Source organism: Theropithecus gelada, chromosome 19, assembly GCF_003255815.1.
Source record: "Theropithecus gelada isolate Dixy chromosome 19, Tgel_1.0, whole genome shotgun sequence".
Lineage (NCBI taxonomy): Eukaryota > Metazoa > Chordata > Mammalia > Primates > Cercopithecidae > Theropithecus > Theropithecus gelada.
This window is the reverse complement of record NC_037687.1, coordinates 7916324-7927666: the sequence shown is the minus strand read 5'-3', so window position 1 is coordinate 7927666 and position 11343 is coordinate 7916324. Positions and strand designations below refer to the sequence as shown.

General features: G+C 64.8%; 3 protein-coding genes across 5 annotated transcripts; 1 reads left to right on the top strand and 2 right to left on the bottom strand.

The window, feature by feature from the left end:
• The first annotated feature begins 467 nt into the window (after window positions 1-467).
• On the top strand, window positions 468-2138 carry CTXN1 (cortexin 1). Its single transcript, XM_025367109.1, has 2 exons — window positions 468-669; window positions 1075-2138. Exon 2 carries the CDS (start codon window positions 1095-1097, stop codon window positions 1341-1343), a length of 249 nt encoding a protein of 82 aa, XP_025222894.1. The 5' UTR covers window positions 468-669; window positions 1075-1094; the 3' UTR covers window positions 1344-2138.
• A 1234-nt stretch (window positions 2139-3372) lies between these two features.
• Window positions 3373-6283, bottom strand: SNAPC2 (small nuclear RNA activating complex polypeptide 2). 2 transcript variants are annotated; one of them, XM_025369004.1, is made up of 5 exons: window positions 6050-6283; window positions 5045-5164; window positions 4814-4882; window positions 4261-4549; window positions 3373-4164 (listed from the first exon to the last, which is right to left on the bottom strand). In XM_025369004.1, the coding sequence occupies exons 1-5, from the start codon at window positions 6230-6232 to the stop codon at window positions 3845-3847; spliced, it is 981 nt and encodes a 326-aa protein (XP_025224789.1). In that variant the 5' UTR covers window positions 6233-6283; the 3' UTR covers window positions 3373-3844. The 2 variants fall into 2 exon arrangements, with proteins under 2 accessions (XP_025224789.1, XP_025224790.1); XM_025369005.1 differs by lacking the exon at window positions 6050-6283 and adding an exon at window positions 5475-5658.
• A 1201-nt stretch (window positions 6284-7484) lies between these two features.
• On the bottom strand, window positions 7485-10373 carry TGFBR3L (transforming growth factor beta receptor 3 like). Of its 2 annotated transcripts, none has more exons than XM_025368605.1 (6): window positions 10003-10373; window positions 9607-9924; window positions 8953-9079; window positions 8695-8853; window positions 8430-8502; window positions 7485-7665 (listed from the first exon to the last, which is right to left on the bottom strand). In XM_025368605.1, the coding sequence occupies exons 1-5, from the start codon at window positions 10258-10260 to the stop codon at window positions 8435-8437; spliced, it is 930 nt and encodes a 309-aa protein (XP_025224390.1). In that variant the 5' UTR covers window positions 10261-10373; the 3' UTR covers window positions 7485-7665; window positions 8430-8434. The 2 variants fall into 2 exon arrangements, with proteins under 2 accessions (XP_025224390.1, XP_025224389.1); XM_025368604.1 differs by having other exon boundaries at window positions 7502-7753.
• Between the last annotated feature and the right edge of the window lie 970 nt (window positions 10374-11343).

The window sequence follows — 11343 nt, the reverse complement described above, 5'->3', positions numbered from 1 at the left end:
GCGGTCAAGGTCGAGCGAGGAACTGCAGCCGCAGTGGGTGGACGCCTTGCCCAGGGCTGGACCCTGGGTTGGAAGACAAGGCCCGTGACAGACAAAACTAGGGGGACTTACTCATCCCAGTGACCTGCCTGAGCTCTCTGAGAATTGAGGTCCCCAGGGCCAGGGGAGCTTGAGTGCCCATATGAGTGTTTTAGGGACACTGAGGTCCCCCCACAAACGGAGTCTGGAGTGGGGTCTATCACAGAGGAGAATGCAGGCACAGGGCAGGCTGAGGGGGCCGAGGTGCCAGTGGAGGTGGGAGTGGCAGCTGCCCACGCCCTGGCGAGGTCTTGGGTGCTCGCGGGTCCCCGGGGATGGAGCTCCGTCCTCCCGCAGGCCCGGGCGGGGTCGCGGGCTCGCGCGCCGCTCCCTGCGCAGCCTCCGCCCCCCGCAGCCCCGCCCCCCGCGGCGGCCCCGCCCCCGTCGCCATGGGAACAGCCGCGGCGGCCCGGCTCGCGCGCTGCTCGCCTGCCTCGGTCTCCGCCGCTCCAGGGGCGGGTGGGGTGGGCTGAGTCGGAGCCCGGGCCGCCGCCGCCGCTGCCGGGGAGAGGCCGAACGCGGAGCCGGCGCCGGGGTCCCGGAGAGAGCGCGGCCGCCGGGCGGTCGGTCCCCGTCCGGGTCGAAGCCAGGGTGAGGGGCGCGCCGGGGCGGGGGCGGTGGGGGAGGGGGTCCCGGGCCGCCGAGAACAAAGGGAGCGGGGGGCAGAGGCCGCGGGGACCGTCCCCACGCCGCGCACCCGGGCCGCGGCCGGTCGTTCGCACCTGTTGTGTGCGGCCCGGGCCGGGCCGGCTCCCTTTCCCGGCTCTCCGCGCCCCCACCTGCGCGCACGGCCAGAGTTGGGTCCCCGCGTGCTGGTGGCGGCGATCCGGCGGGCCAGGCATGGGCGTAGCCCGGGGACCGAGGCGCGGGCGGGGGATGGGGTCGGGCACGGTAAGGGGGGCGGCGGCGGCGGCGGGAGGGGGCGAAGCGGAGGAGGCGCGGGAGGGAGGGCGCAGCCTCATCCCAGGCGCCCCGGGCGGGTCCCCTCCTCCGCAGGGCGCGCGGCGATGTGAGCCATGAGCGCGACGTGGACGCTGTCGCCGGAGCCCCTGCCGCCGTCGACGGGGCCCCCGGTGGGCGCGGGCCTGGATGCGGAGCAGCGCACAGTGTTCGCCTTCGTGCTCTGCCTGCTCGTGGTGCTGGTGCTGTTGATGGTGCGCTGCGTGCGCATCCTGCTCGACCCCTACAGCCGCATGCCCGCCTCGTCCTGGACCGACCACAAGGAGGCGCTCGAGCGCGGGCAGTTCGACTACGCGTTGGTGTGAGGGGCGCGGCGCCCCCCAGCCGGCCCTGCACTGGGTCTCCGAGGGTCGGCCCTGCGGGGGGCGCCGCGGGGCCAGGACTGCGTTCAGGATCCCGCCTCGGAGCTCCCTGCCCCGGGTAGAGGGGGAGGGAGTTGGGAGAAGCCCAGCCGTTCCCCCTCGAGACCCCTCCCATGTCCCCTCCTGGCCTGGCCGGAACCCCACCTCGTGCCTTTATCCGCCCTGTCCCTTCCTCTCTGCGCATCTCACCCGCCCGGCTGGCCCCCGCCCCCCGCCTCTGAATCCCAGGAGGGGGGAGGACCCCCGCACAGCCCCCTCCCCAGCGTGTAAGTGGCTCTGCTATTGTGCTTTCCTGGAAGTGGGGACCCCCTTGTCCCTCCTCCCTCCCCTGTTGTCTGGCCGTCGTCAACCCCACCTTGACTGAGTGTTGAGCCCGTCCTTGGGCTCTGGCCCTGCGGGGCAGGCTCTCTCGGGCCCACGGGGCAGACGCTGCATACCAATTTGCCCTGCACCGCCTGTCCCGGAGACGGAGCCCGAAGGCCTGCCATGGCGGCTGTGTCGAGGATGCGTGGCTCCTGCCGTGGCGGGAGAGTGTGGGCAGGATCATTACTGCCCCCAACCCGGGCCCCTGGACAGGTCAGCGCGCCCTGCCCCGGTGCCCACCGCTGCCCCCCATCCGCCCTCCTGCCACTTCCCGCCGACTCCCCTGCCGTGCCTCCCGCAGCCCTCCCATGCCGTTCTACTCCCTGCCTCTGAGCCGAACATGATAATAAAAGCTATTATTGAGCGCTTACTGCATGCCAAGCAGCGTGCTGAGTTGGCACCTCCTGTTTATAGCCTATCTCCTCTTCGGGATGGTGAGAATCAGCCAGGCCCCGTTAGCATCCCAATTCTACAGGCCAGGAGACCGAGGGCCGGCAGCTCCAGTGACTTCCTTGCCCCATAGTCACATGGCTAGAGTCTGGTAGGGCTGGAAGTGGAACCTAGGTCTGGCTTCTGCATGTTTTTAAAGCTTCCCAGGACTGCAAGATCACAAGCCCTTTCACCGGCTTTGCGGGGCTGATGTGTAACCATCTCGATATCCCCAGCTCCCTCCCTCCCCTCCACACACAATTCTGTTGACCTGGGGAGGCGCTGGGGGTGGTGAGAGAGAGACAGCCCTGCGGGGAGCTGGGAGGAACACCCTCCACCAGCCCTGTAGGGAGGCTCCGACGACTGTACCTGCAGCCTAAGCCTCCTCCCCCTGCCCACCACCGTTGGCAGCGTTTGTGAGTCTGGCGTGGTGGAACGGTGACCACGGACGGAGTGGGCTGGCTGCGCTCCAAGGCCCTCCCAGGAGATGTGCAACCCCCGGGGAGCCGTGTGCAGTATGTGTGGGGAGAAATGAGCGTTTCTATAAAAGGAAGGCTGGGTGAACGCAGACTCCGCGAACAGAATTTTACCCACTTGGATTACTAGCTGGGCGTAGGGCGCGGTGCCGTGGGAGGACATCTGCTTCCCTCCCTCGGACCCGACCCCCAGTCCACACCTACAGGGCAGGTGAGGCTGATGGAGGGAGCCCCAAGCGGGGACCCAGCACCCCCAGGGATTTGAGGTCAGCCCTGACTCCAGCGCCCCTCCCTCCCCGCCTTCTAGGAATCCTTGAGGTCCCAAGGATACCCCAGGGGACACATTCCACTCCCACCAGCCTCCTGCCACTTGGGACAGCCCACCCCTTTCTTCCTCTAGCCCCCTAGCCTGGGGCTTGACTCCTTCCGCCGGGCCACCCCCACTCTGCTGCCTTCTCCCCTCCACCAGTGCCATGTGACTTTGCCCTACTCTGAAACCCATCCCTGACACCTGTCCCCAAGGTACCCTGCCGGCTCTCCCCTTCCCATCCACACTTGTCAGCTCTACAGTAACCAAGGGGCTCCTCACCCCAGGCCTCATCAGACCAGACAGCTGGCAGCTCTCCTCCCTGGCACACACCCCAGCCCTGTGACCCCAAGCTCTGACACTTCAGGGGCCCCACTTCTATCTTTAAGTCACAGGCGAAAGAGAAAGAGAATAATGAGGACTTTATTCATGGTCACAGAATACCGCCGGGAAGGGGAAGGAGCTGGCAGCAGGTAGTAGTATCCACGACTGGTCAGTTGAAGAAAGTGAAGATGAGGTACAGGAAGGGGAAACGTATGAGAGCGTTTACGGTGTGCAGTGCCAGCTGTGGCCCCCAGCAGACAACAAGGCACAGTGGGGCTTGGGGACTGAGGGAGGCCAGCCCTGTCCGCCTGTCCTGGAGGTCGGGAGGCTTGTGAGTGGAGTCCCGTAACCCCCACCGAACCCCTGTACAACGGGGGTTCCATTTCTGAAACCCCCAAAGTGTGGGGCATCTCAGAGGCCCCACAGCTGAGCGTCGTATCAGGGACATTCCCACACGACGGGATCCTCAGAAAGAGCCAGTGCCAGCCGAGCAGAACCGAGGGCCAGGGCAGGGGGCCTGGTGTGCCTCCTGCCCGCCATGCCCCTCACCTGGCAGGGGTGGCTGCCCGACCCAGAAGCTCCAGGGGCACCAGGAATGGGTTCAGGGGACAGATCCCAGCTGCTTGCCAGGACGATTTCAATTCGCTGGGCTCGGCCTTCTTGGTGGCTGGGGGGGTCTCCTCTGGTGCCTTGGAGCCAGCCCCATCCCCCTCAGCAGCAGGCCCCAGGCTCCCTCCAGCGGGGCTGGGCTGGGGGGCTGTCAGACGTAAGTACGTCTCCGTCATATGCTCAACCAAGGCTGTGCAGGGCAGGAGGGGCAGCTCCTCTGGAAGTGACATGAGCAGGTCGAGGACCACAGCCGACTCTAGTGACGGATGGAGGGGAGGGGTAAGGAGACACCCTTACCTGCCGCCAGGGACCCCGATCCCTCTGCCTCTGCGCCCTCCCTCATCCTTCTCACCAGCTGCTGAGAGCTCAGGGCTGCGGCCACTTCGGGAGAGAGAGGACAAGTACTTGTAGATCTTCTCAAAGTCCACAGCGAAGTCTTCTTCAGTGGAGGGACCAGCCGAGGACGCAGGTTTCTCAGGGGCAGGGTCAGAAGTCTCGGGGGCGGAGCTAGGTATCTCAGGGGCAGAGTCTTCCTGCCCTCCAGGGGCGCTCAGGAGCAGCGGCTTTCCACGGGCCTGCGTGGGCTTGGGGGGCTTGGAGTGCAGGAGGGTGACCGGTTCCGTGGCCGCGATGGTGAGCACCTGGCAGGCAGAACAATCAGGGAGTAAGGGAAGCTAGAAAGTCCTCTCACCGTCTACACATTCCCCCATCCTCTCGGCCACCCTAAGATGCTGCTCAGACAGGAGATGGCCTCAGAGCCAGGGACACTGAGGCTCGAGGTGTCCAGTGACTGATGGAGGCCACAGAGCTGGCAACAGGAAGGGCCCAGGACCCAGGTTCACATGATTTGGCCCAGTGACCCTGTCCTCTGGGACGCCCCGACCTGCCTTGGGGGATGGCCGTACCTGCGAGAAAGCCACTGCCAGGGCTTCCTCCAGTGGCCCTGTTATCTTCTCAGCCAGATCCGTCCAGACCTGAGTGAAGCCAGAGGTACAAGGTCAGCCCAGGGATCAGCCTGCAAGGGCCCCCCAAGCCCTGCCCCTCCTGGGGATCCCCTAATCAGGTTATCCTCCACAACTCCCACCTACGCACCAGGGACCTGCCCTGGACAGCCTCGCCCTGTTCATCTGCCTCACCTCTATGGGGGCTGGGGGCTGTGCCTCCCGGCGCCTTGGTCCCTGAAGGCCACCCGGATGCACCTTTTGAATGGCCTCCCGGGCTACGCGGCCCTTGAGCTGCTGGAGGAAGACCCGGATCTAGAAAGGAAAGAGGAGGAGGCCGAATGAGGCTTCTATGAGCTCAGGGCTGCAGCAGAGAAGCCAAAGCCTGCTCCCTTGCCTGCTCTGGGCCCCGCTACTGCGCCTTAGTCTCCTGCTAGCCCGGTGTTAGGAGTCCCAGTGACCGCCAAGGCCCCTACCCCATCCAGAGTCTGACCAGCTACCTAAGGAAGCTGTAAGGCCCAGGCCAGTTCCGGCTCCTTCACGGAGCCCAGGGCCCAACCCTATGCTGGCTACTACCCGTTCAACTCCCTTCTTCGTCCCCTCTTCCCCATTCCCTGACTCTCACTTCAAGCTCGTATCCTGTCCAACAGCATGCGTTGCTTTTCAAGACTGGTCTCGGCTGCATCTTACTCCCAGTTCATTCCGCCCGTTTCGCCCTCGCCCCACCCACGTATTACTCCGAAGCTCGCCCCGCCTTTAAAGCTTGCACTCATCCCACCCACGCCCCGCCCACGCCCTAATTCCCAAAATGGCCCCGCCCTTAAGTCTTGCTCTTATCCCGCCCAAGCCCCGCCCCCAGACTCGCCCTGCCCCTCAAACCACTCACCCGCTCTCCAACCCTCAGCGGCACGCACGCCCCGCCCCCAGCATCGCCCCGCCCCTCCGCTTCACTTATGCCCCGCCCACGTCTTGCTCCCAAGCTCGCCCCGCCCCTACGCCTTGTTCTCTTCCCGCCCACGCCCCGCCCCTCACCCAGCCCAGGCTCACCCACTAACGCCCCGCCCCTCAGCCCCACGCCACAGCTCCGCTCGCTTACATTCCTGGCCCCGCCCCGCCGGCTCCTGCCGCAGCCCCGCCCACTCTACGCCCTACCCTAGCCCCGTCTCCAGCCTGGTTTTGGTCCCGAGAACCGCCTCTCACCTCAGCCTCGCTCCGGCCCTGCAGCTCCCGGGCCAGCTCGGCGGCGTCCGGCTCCGGCTGGCCCTGCCGCGCCTGCAGGAGTCTCACTAGTTGCCGCTTCTCGCGAGCGCTCCAGGTCGTGGGACCGGTCACCTCGCCCAGATAGCGCGCCGGGGCCGCTCGCCGCCTGGGAGGTGGCTTCATGCCGGTCAGAAAGACGCAGGCGCTGTAAGGCACGTCTCCGGCGGGCGGAGCTACGGGGGCCGCCGAGGCCAGAAAGTACCACGCGGAGGCGGACGCACGTGGGGGTGTGGCTCCGCCTTTGCAGGCCTGGGGACCCGCCCCAATGGAAGTGAAGGGGGGGGATCAGCACTGGAACTGGGGCGGGGCCAAGGAGACCCTCAGCCTGCACTTTATCTCATTTAAGAAGTGGGGACGACACCTTGGATCTCGTGCCCTCCTTCTATTGCTGGACTAACTCATGAAGCTACTACTGTGTACTTTGCTTCTCGCAGAGGGGTGGGTTCTGGCTGAAAGGTCAAGTCCGAAGATCCAGTCGTGGTCAAGAAGCTGGGCTCTGGGGTCAGACAGGCCTGGGGACTTTGGGCAAGTGATTTAGCCTTGCCTAGCCTCAGTTTCCTCCTCTGTAGCCTGGGGCTGATAGTTCCACTCTTGCCTGTATAAGGCAAGAGAGATTTAAGGAGCTCTAGACTAGACTGACAATCTAAGAGGAGACTGGAGCAGGAGTAGACCGGAGCAGAGGCAGAAGATCGAGGCCGAGCAAGGGCAGGGTCCGGGCGGGGGTAGTGGAGAGCAGAGAAGGCCTGGCTTGAGGAAGATCGCAGGAGGCAGATGGGCAGTTGTCCGGGTAAGGAGAAGAGGGAGGGGGAGGGTTTATTTTAAACTTACTCTTGTGGGGTTGGGTGTCGCTTTTTTTTTTTTTTTTAAGGTGGATTTTTGCTCTTGTTGCCCAGGCTGCAGTGCAATGGCGCGATCTCGGCTCAGTGCCACCTCCGCCTCCTGGGTTCAAGCGATTCTCCTGTCTCAGCCTCCCAAGCAGCTGGGATTATAAGCACGCGCCACTACGCCCTAGCTAATTCTTTTTTTGTATTTTTTTAGTAGGGACGGGGTTTCACCATGTCGGCCAGGCTGGTCTGGAACTCCTGACCTCAAGTGATCCACCCACCTCGGCCTCCCAAAGTGCTGAGATTACAGGTTTAAGCCACCGCGCTCGGCCAGGTGTCGCTTTCTGTTTGAGACAAAACGCCCTAGAGTCTCCCATGACCCGGGAGTGCACACGGGTATGTGGGCGTATGGGCCCCGTCCCCAGGCTCCACCCCTCTAAATCAGGATTTCTCAGGAATCCTCCCCAAGTCCTACTCCCAGCTTTCTCCCCAAGCCTCCCCACCCATCTCCCACCCCGCACCTTGCGCGCTCACTGACTGCACCAGAACTTAGCCGGTCAATCCAGAGGTTTATTTTGAGCACAGGTGGGTGGGAGGGACGGGGAGGAGAGAAGCACAGGGGTCGTGGCCCCATCAGGTCCGAGGTCCAGGGAGGCGGGTCCGGTCCTGTTGGTCCTGGTCCCGAAGCGGTAGCTGGGTGTATCTCCGGACCACGTTGGGGGCGCACCATCTCTGGGAGGGGTGGCTGAGGCTCAGCAAGAGAGGGGACGCTACGCGGGCCACCTCCCTTCCCAGCAGACCACTGACCTCTTCCATCGGTCTGTATGCCGGGGTGAGAGTGGGAGCCGGGTCTGAATGCTGAGTTCTCCTTGTGTAATGCCTCTCCCCACCTAATGCTCCTGGCTGGACCCACTGCCTGAGTTCGAATCCAAGCTCCACCCAGTATTGTGACTTTTGACAAGCTACTTAATTCAGAGAATGCCTCATTATTCTCGTCTCTAAAATGGGGATTATAATAGTGTCCGCCTGGAGGTTAAGAGGATTAAGTTAGTTCATAGGCGTAAAACATTGACAACAGTGCCTGGGGGCGGGGGGCAGTGGCTCACGCCTGTAATCTCAGCACTTTGGGAGGCCTAAGCGGTAGGATCACCTGAGGTCAGGTGTGCCAGACCAGCCTGACCAACATGGAGAAACCCCATCTCTATTAAAAATACAAAATTAGCCGGGTGTGGTGGCGCATGCCTGTAATCCCAGCTACTCAGGAGGCTGAGGCAGGAGAATCGCTTGAACCCGGGAGGCAGAGGTTGCGGTGAGCCGAGATCGCGCCATTGCACTCCAGCCTGGGCAACAGGAGCGAAACTCCCTCTCAAAAACAAACAAACAAACAAACGAACAAACAAAAATCCCAAAAACCTCAGTGCCTGGCACGAACTAAGCGCTAGGAAGCGTCACTGTCATCTCCTCCCTCCCCTAACTCCTTCCATCTCCATACCTACCTTCCTCACTGGGGCCTCCTGGGCTGGGGACCGCTGGGCGAGGCTCTCGCGGGCGGGCCGGGAGCCGGGGGCGCTGGAAGTAGAGGCGAGCTGCAGAAGGGCTGCTGCGCACCACGCCAGGCTAAGGGCGGCCTCTGGGGGCTGCTGCGGGCATCGCGGAGGCAGGCCTAGCTAGGGCTGATCAGGCCCCACAGGCGGGATCGCGTCGCCCCGGGTCCCGACGCGCGGGATTAGACTGGGGACCCGGCTTGGCGGAGGTGGGTACCTGAGTGCGCGCAGACGAGGCCCAGCCCGGCAGCCAGTGCGGCGCCCAGCACGAAGGCTGCCAACACCAGCGCCACCACTGGCGCGGGTTCCAGGGCCGCAGGGGCCGGCGCGGGAGGCTCAGGGCGCACGGCGCGGCCGGGGACACTCTTGGGCGGCCCTGTGGGAAGAGTCACGCTGACTGGTTCCAGGTCCCAGGTGTCCTTCCCACCCCCTTTGCCGCCCCACGGCTCCCTGCGGAGGAGGACTGCGTGCTCACTGGGGGGCGGCCGCGGCACGGTGACCACGATAGGCTGCGTCAGCGTGTGCAGGTGGGGGCCGTCGGCAGCCAGACCCTCGGCGCTGCCACTGCCAGTGCCGGCGCACGCCTCGTCCTGAGGCAGACACTGGGGGAGAGGAAGGTGGGGAAGAGACGGGGACATCAGGGCACCGGGATCGTGGCTCTGGTCCCCAGGGCCCCCAAGAGAGACCTGAGTCCCGCTCTCCACCACAGCCAAGATGGGACCCCTGGAAATCCGGCCCCTTAGGGATCCCTGAGCCCAGCCCCTACTCATACAAGTGGCTAGCCGCCCAGCCCCTAAGGACCCCAAATCCCAGCCCCACAAGATTGCATGGGCCGGGTCTCCCAGCACCTAGCGTGTGAGGCCCAGCACCAAGTTCCCAGAAATGTGTCCCCTGAGTGGTCTTCTGCATCCAACCCCCAGCCCTGAAGGATTCTAGAGCTGTCCATGGGGGAACCCAGTGTCCACACTGTCCCCGGAGAAACTGTCGGCAGAGATGGCCCCTCCGCCCCACCTCTCCCCACCTCCAGATCCTCAGACCCCAAGAGTATCCCCTTTCCACTGCCAGAGTCGCTCGTGCCCAGTCCCCGAAGGACCCCGGCGCCCGGATTCCAAGCTCTGCGCCCGCGCACCCGCGATGGCGGCGGCGGCGGCGGCGTCAGAGGCGCAGGCGCCCGGCGGACTCCCCGGAGGCGGCGGCAGCGGCTCAGCTGGCAGTGCAGGAACTGCACCGAGGCGTTGAAGACCGGGCGCAGGCGGAAGCTGAAACGCGCGGGGCGGGTGGCACCCGGGCTCGGCGGCGGCGGTGGCGGGAAGGCGACAGAGGTGTCGGCGGGGCAGCCCTCGCGCAGCAGAGCCAGGGCGGGCCCCGGGGCCGGGCGTGAGGACGGCGTCACTGAGCAGCGGTGCAGGGCCAGGCCCCAGCGCGGGGAGGGACGGGCCAAGGCCGCCTGGGGGACGGAGGCGCCATCACGGATTGCCCGTCCCCACCGGCCCCCATCCGCCCCTGGTGTCCGCGGGGCCCCCACCTGCACGAACACGCGGCTGTCGGCCGGGACCTCGAGCGGCCCCGCGCGGCGCGGAAAGACGTCCTCTGTGTCAGACAGCTTCAGACTGAAGAGGGGTCTGCGCAGCCACGGGCCGGGCGCCGCGGGGAACGGGGGTGCTGGCGGGAGGTGGGGGTGGGGAGGGCTGCCCTTTAGGCCTCTGGGAAAAGTGACCGGACCACCTCGCCCCCGCCGCCGCCTTTGGAAAAGGGATGCAGTTGCGGCGGCGGATTCACCCATGACGGGGTCCCCGCCACGTTCCCCCTGACGGTGATGTGCCCCCGGCGACCCCTGGGACCCGCACAGCCCAGCAGCTGAGCCGGTTGCAGAGCCATGAGCCCCTAGAGAAGCCTCCGAAGCTGGCGAAGGCCTCCCTGGGGCGGAAGAGACGCGGTGAGGAGCACCCGATGGTGGGGTCCGGCTGGGTGAAGTCAGAGCTCCCCCACCTTCCCCAGGGCTGCTCCTGGGGACGCAGCAGGACCGACGGTTCCCCTTTCTAAGGGGACATAGGTGCTGTCACCAACGAGGAAGGGAAGTGAAGAGGATACCTTCCCTAGAGGCTCTCCTGGGCACAGCCAAAGCCCAGCCAGGCCACCAAGATCTGACACGCTTCCACCTGTCCAGGCTAAGGCAGCCATGGGGTCCCCTCCCCTCTCAGTGCCCCTACACACACACTGATGTCTGCCTTCAGGAGGTGCTGAGCGGGGTCCTGGTAAAACGGATAATCTCCAAATACGAAAGATGCCTGCACATCCATTTTCCTTGTTTTCTGAGACAGGGTCTCCCTCTATCGCCCAGGCTGGAGTGCAGTGGTGCGAATACAGCTCACTGCAGCCTCCACCTCCTGGGCTCCAGTCATCCTCCTGCTTCAGCCTCTCCAGTAGCTGTGACCACAGACACTCGCCAACATGGCCATAAGGGTTCTATGTTGCCCAGGCTGGTCTGGAACTCCTGGTCTCAAGCGATCCTCTACCCTCAGCCTCCCTAAGTGCTAGGATTACAGGCATGAGCCCCCTCATCCATCCCCACATACCCACTTCTGAAGAGTGCCTGGGTAGAATGGCCCTCTCCGTGGCTGCAGGGAGCTTTGCCGAAGTGGGGCTGTGAGCCACCCTTGGGATGGAAGACAGAGACCCCATCCCACTCCCCTGCCCCGTCCCCACCCCGAGAGGACCAGAGGTCTAGTTGAAAAAGAGTGACACCGGCCAGGCACGGTGGCTCACACCTGTAATCCCAGCAATTTGGGAGGTCGAGGCGGGTGGATCGCCTGAGGTCAGGAGTTCAAGACCAGCCTGCCCAACATAGACAAACCCTGTCTCTACT

Coding starts and splice junctions, on each gene's coding strand:
- TGFBR3L (XM_025368605.1), bottom strand. CDS start 10,260: ATGGGTGAATCCGCCGCCGCAACTGCATCCCTTTTCCAAAGGCGGCGG. Junction 9,080..9,606: donor CGCCGCCGCCGCCATCGCGG/GTGCGCGGGCGC, acceptor CCTCTCCCCCAG/TGTCTGCCTCAGGACGAGGC. Junction 8,854..8,952: donor CGTGCCGCGGCCGCCCCCCA/GTGAGCACGCAG, acceptor CTCTTCCCACAG/GGCCGCCCAAGAGTGTCCCC.
- CTXN1 (XM_025367109.1), top strand. CDS start 1,095: ATGAGCGCGACGTGGACGCTGTCGCCGGAGCCCCTGCCGCCGTCGACG.
- SNAPC2 (XM_025369004.1), bottom strand. CDS start 6,232: ATGAAGCCACCTCCCAGGCGGCGAGCGGCCCCGGCGCGCTATCTGGGC. Junction 5,165..6,049: donor AGGGCCGGAGCGAGGCTGAG/GTGAGAGGCGGT, acceptor TTTCCTTTCTAG/ATCCGGGTCTTCCTCCAGCA. Junction 4,165..4,260: donor CCCTGAGCTCTCAGCAGCTG/GTGAGAAGGATG, acceptor ATCCGTCACTAG/AGTCGGCTGTGGTCCTCGAC.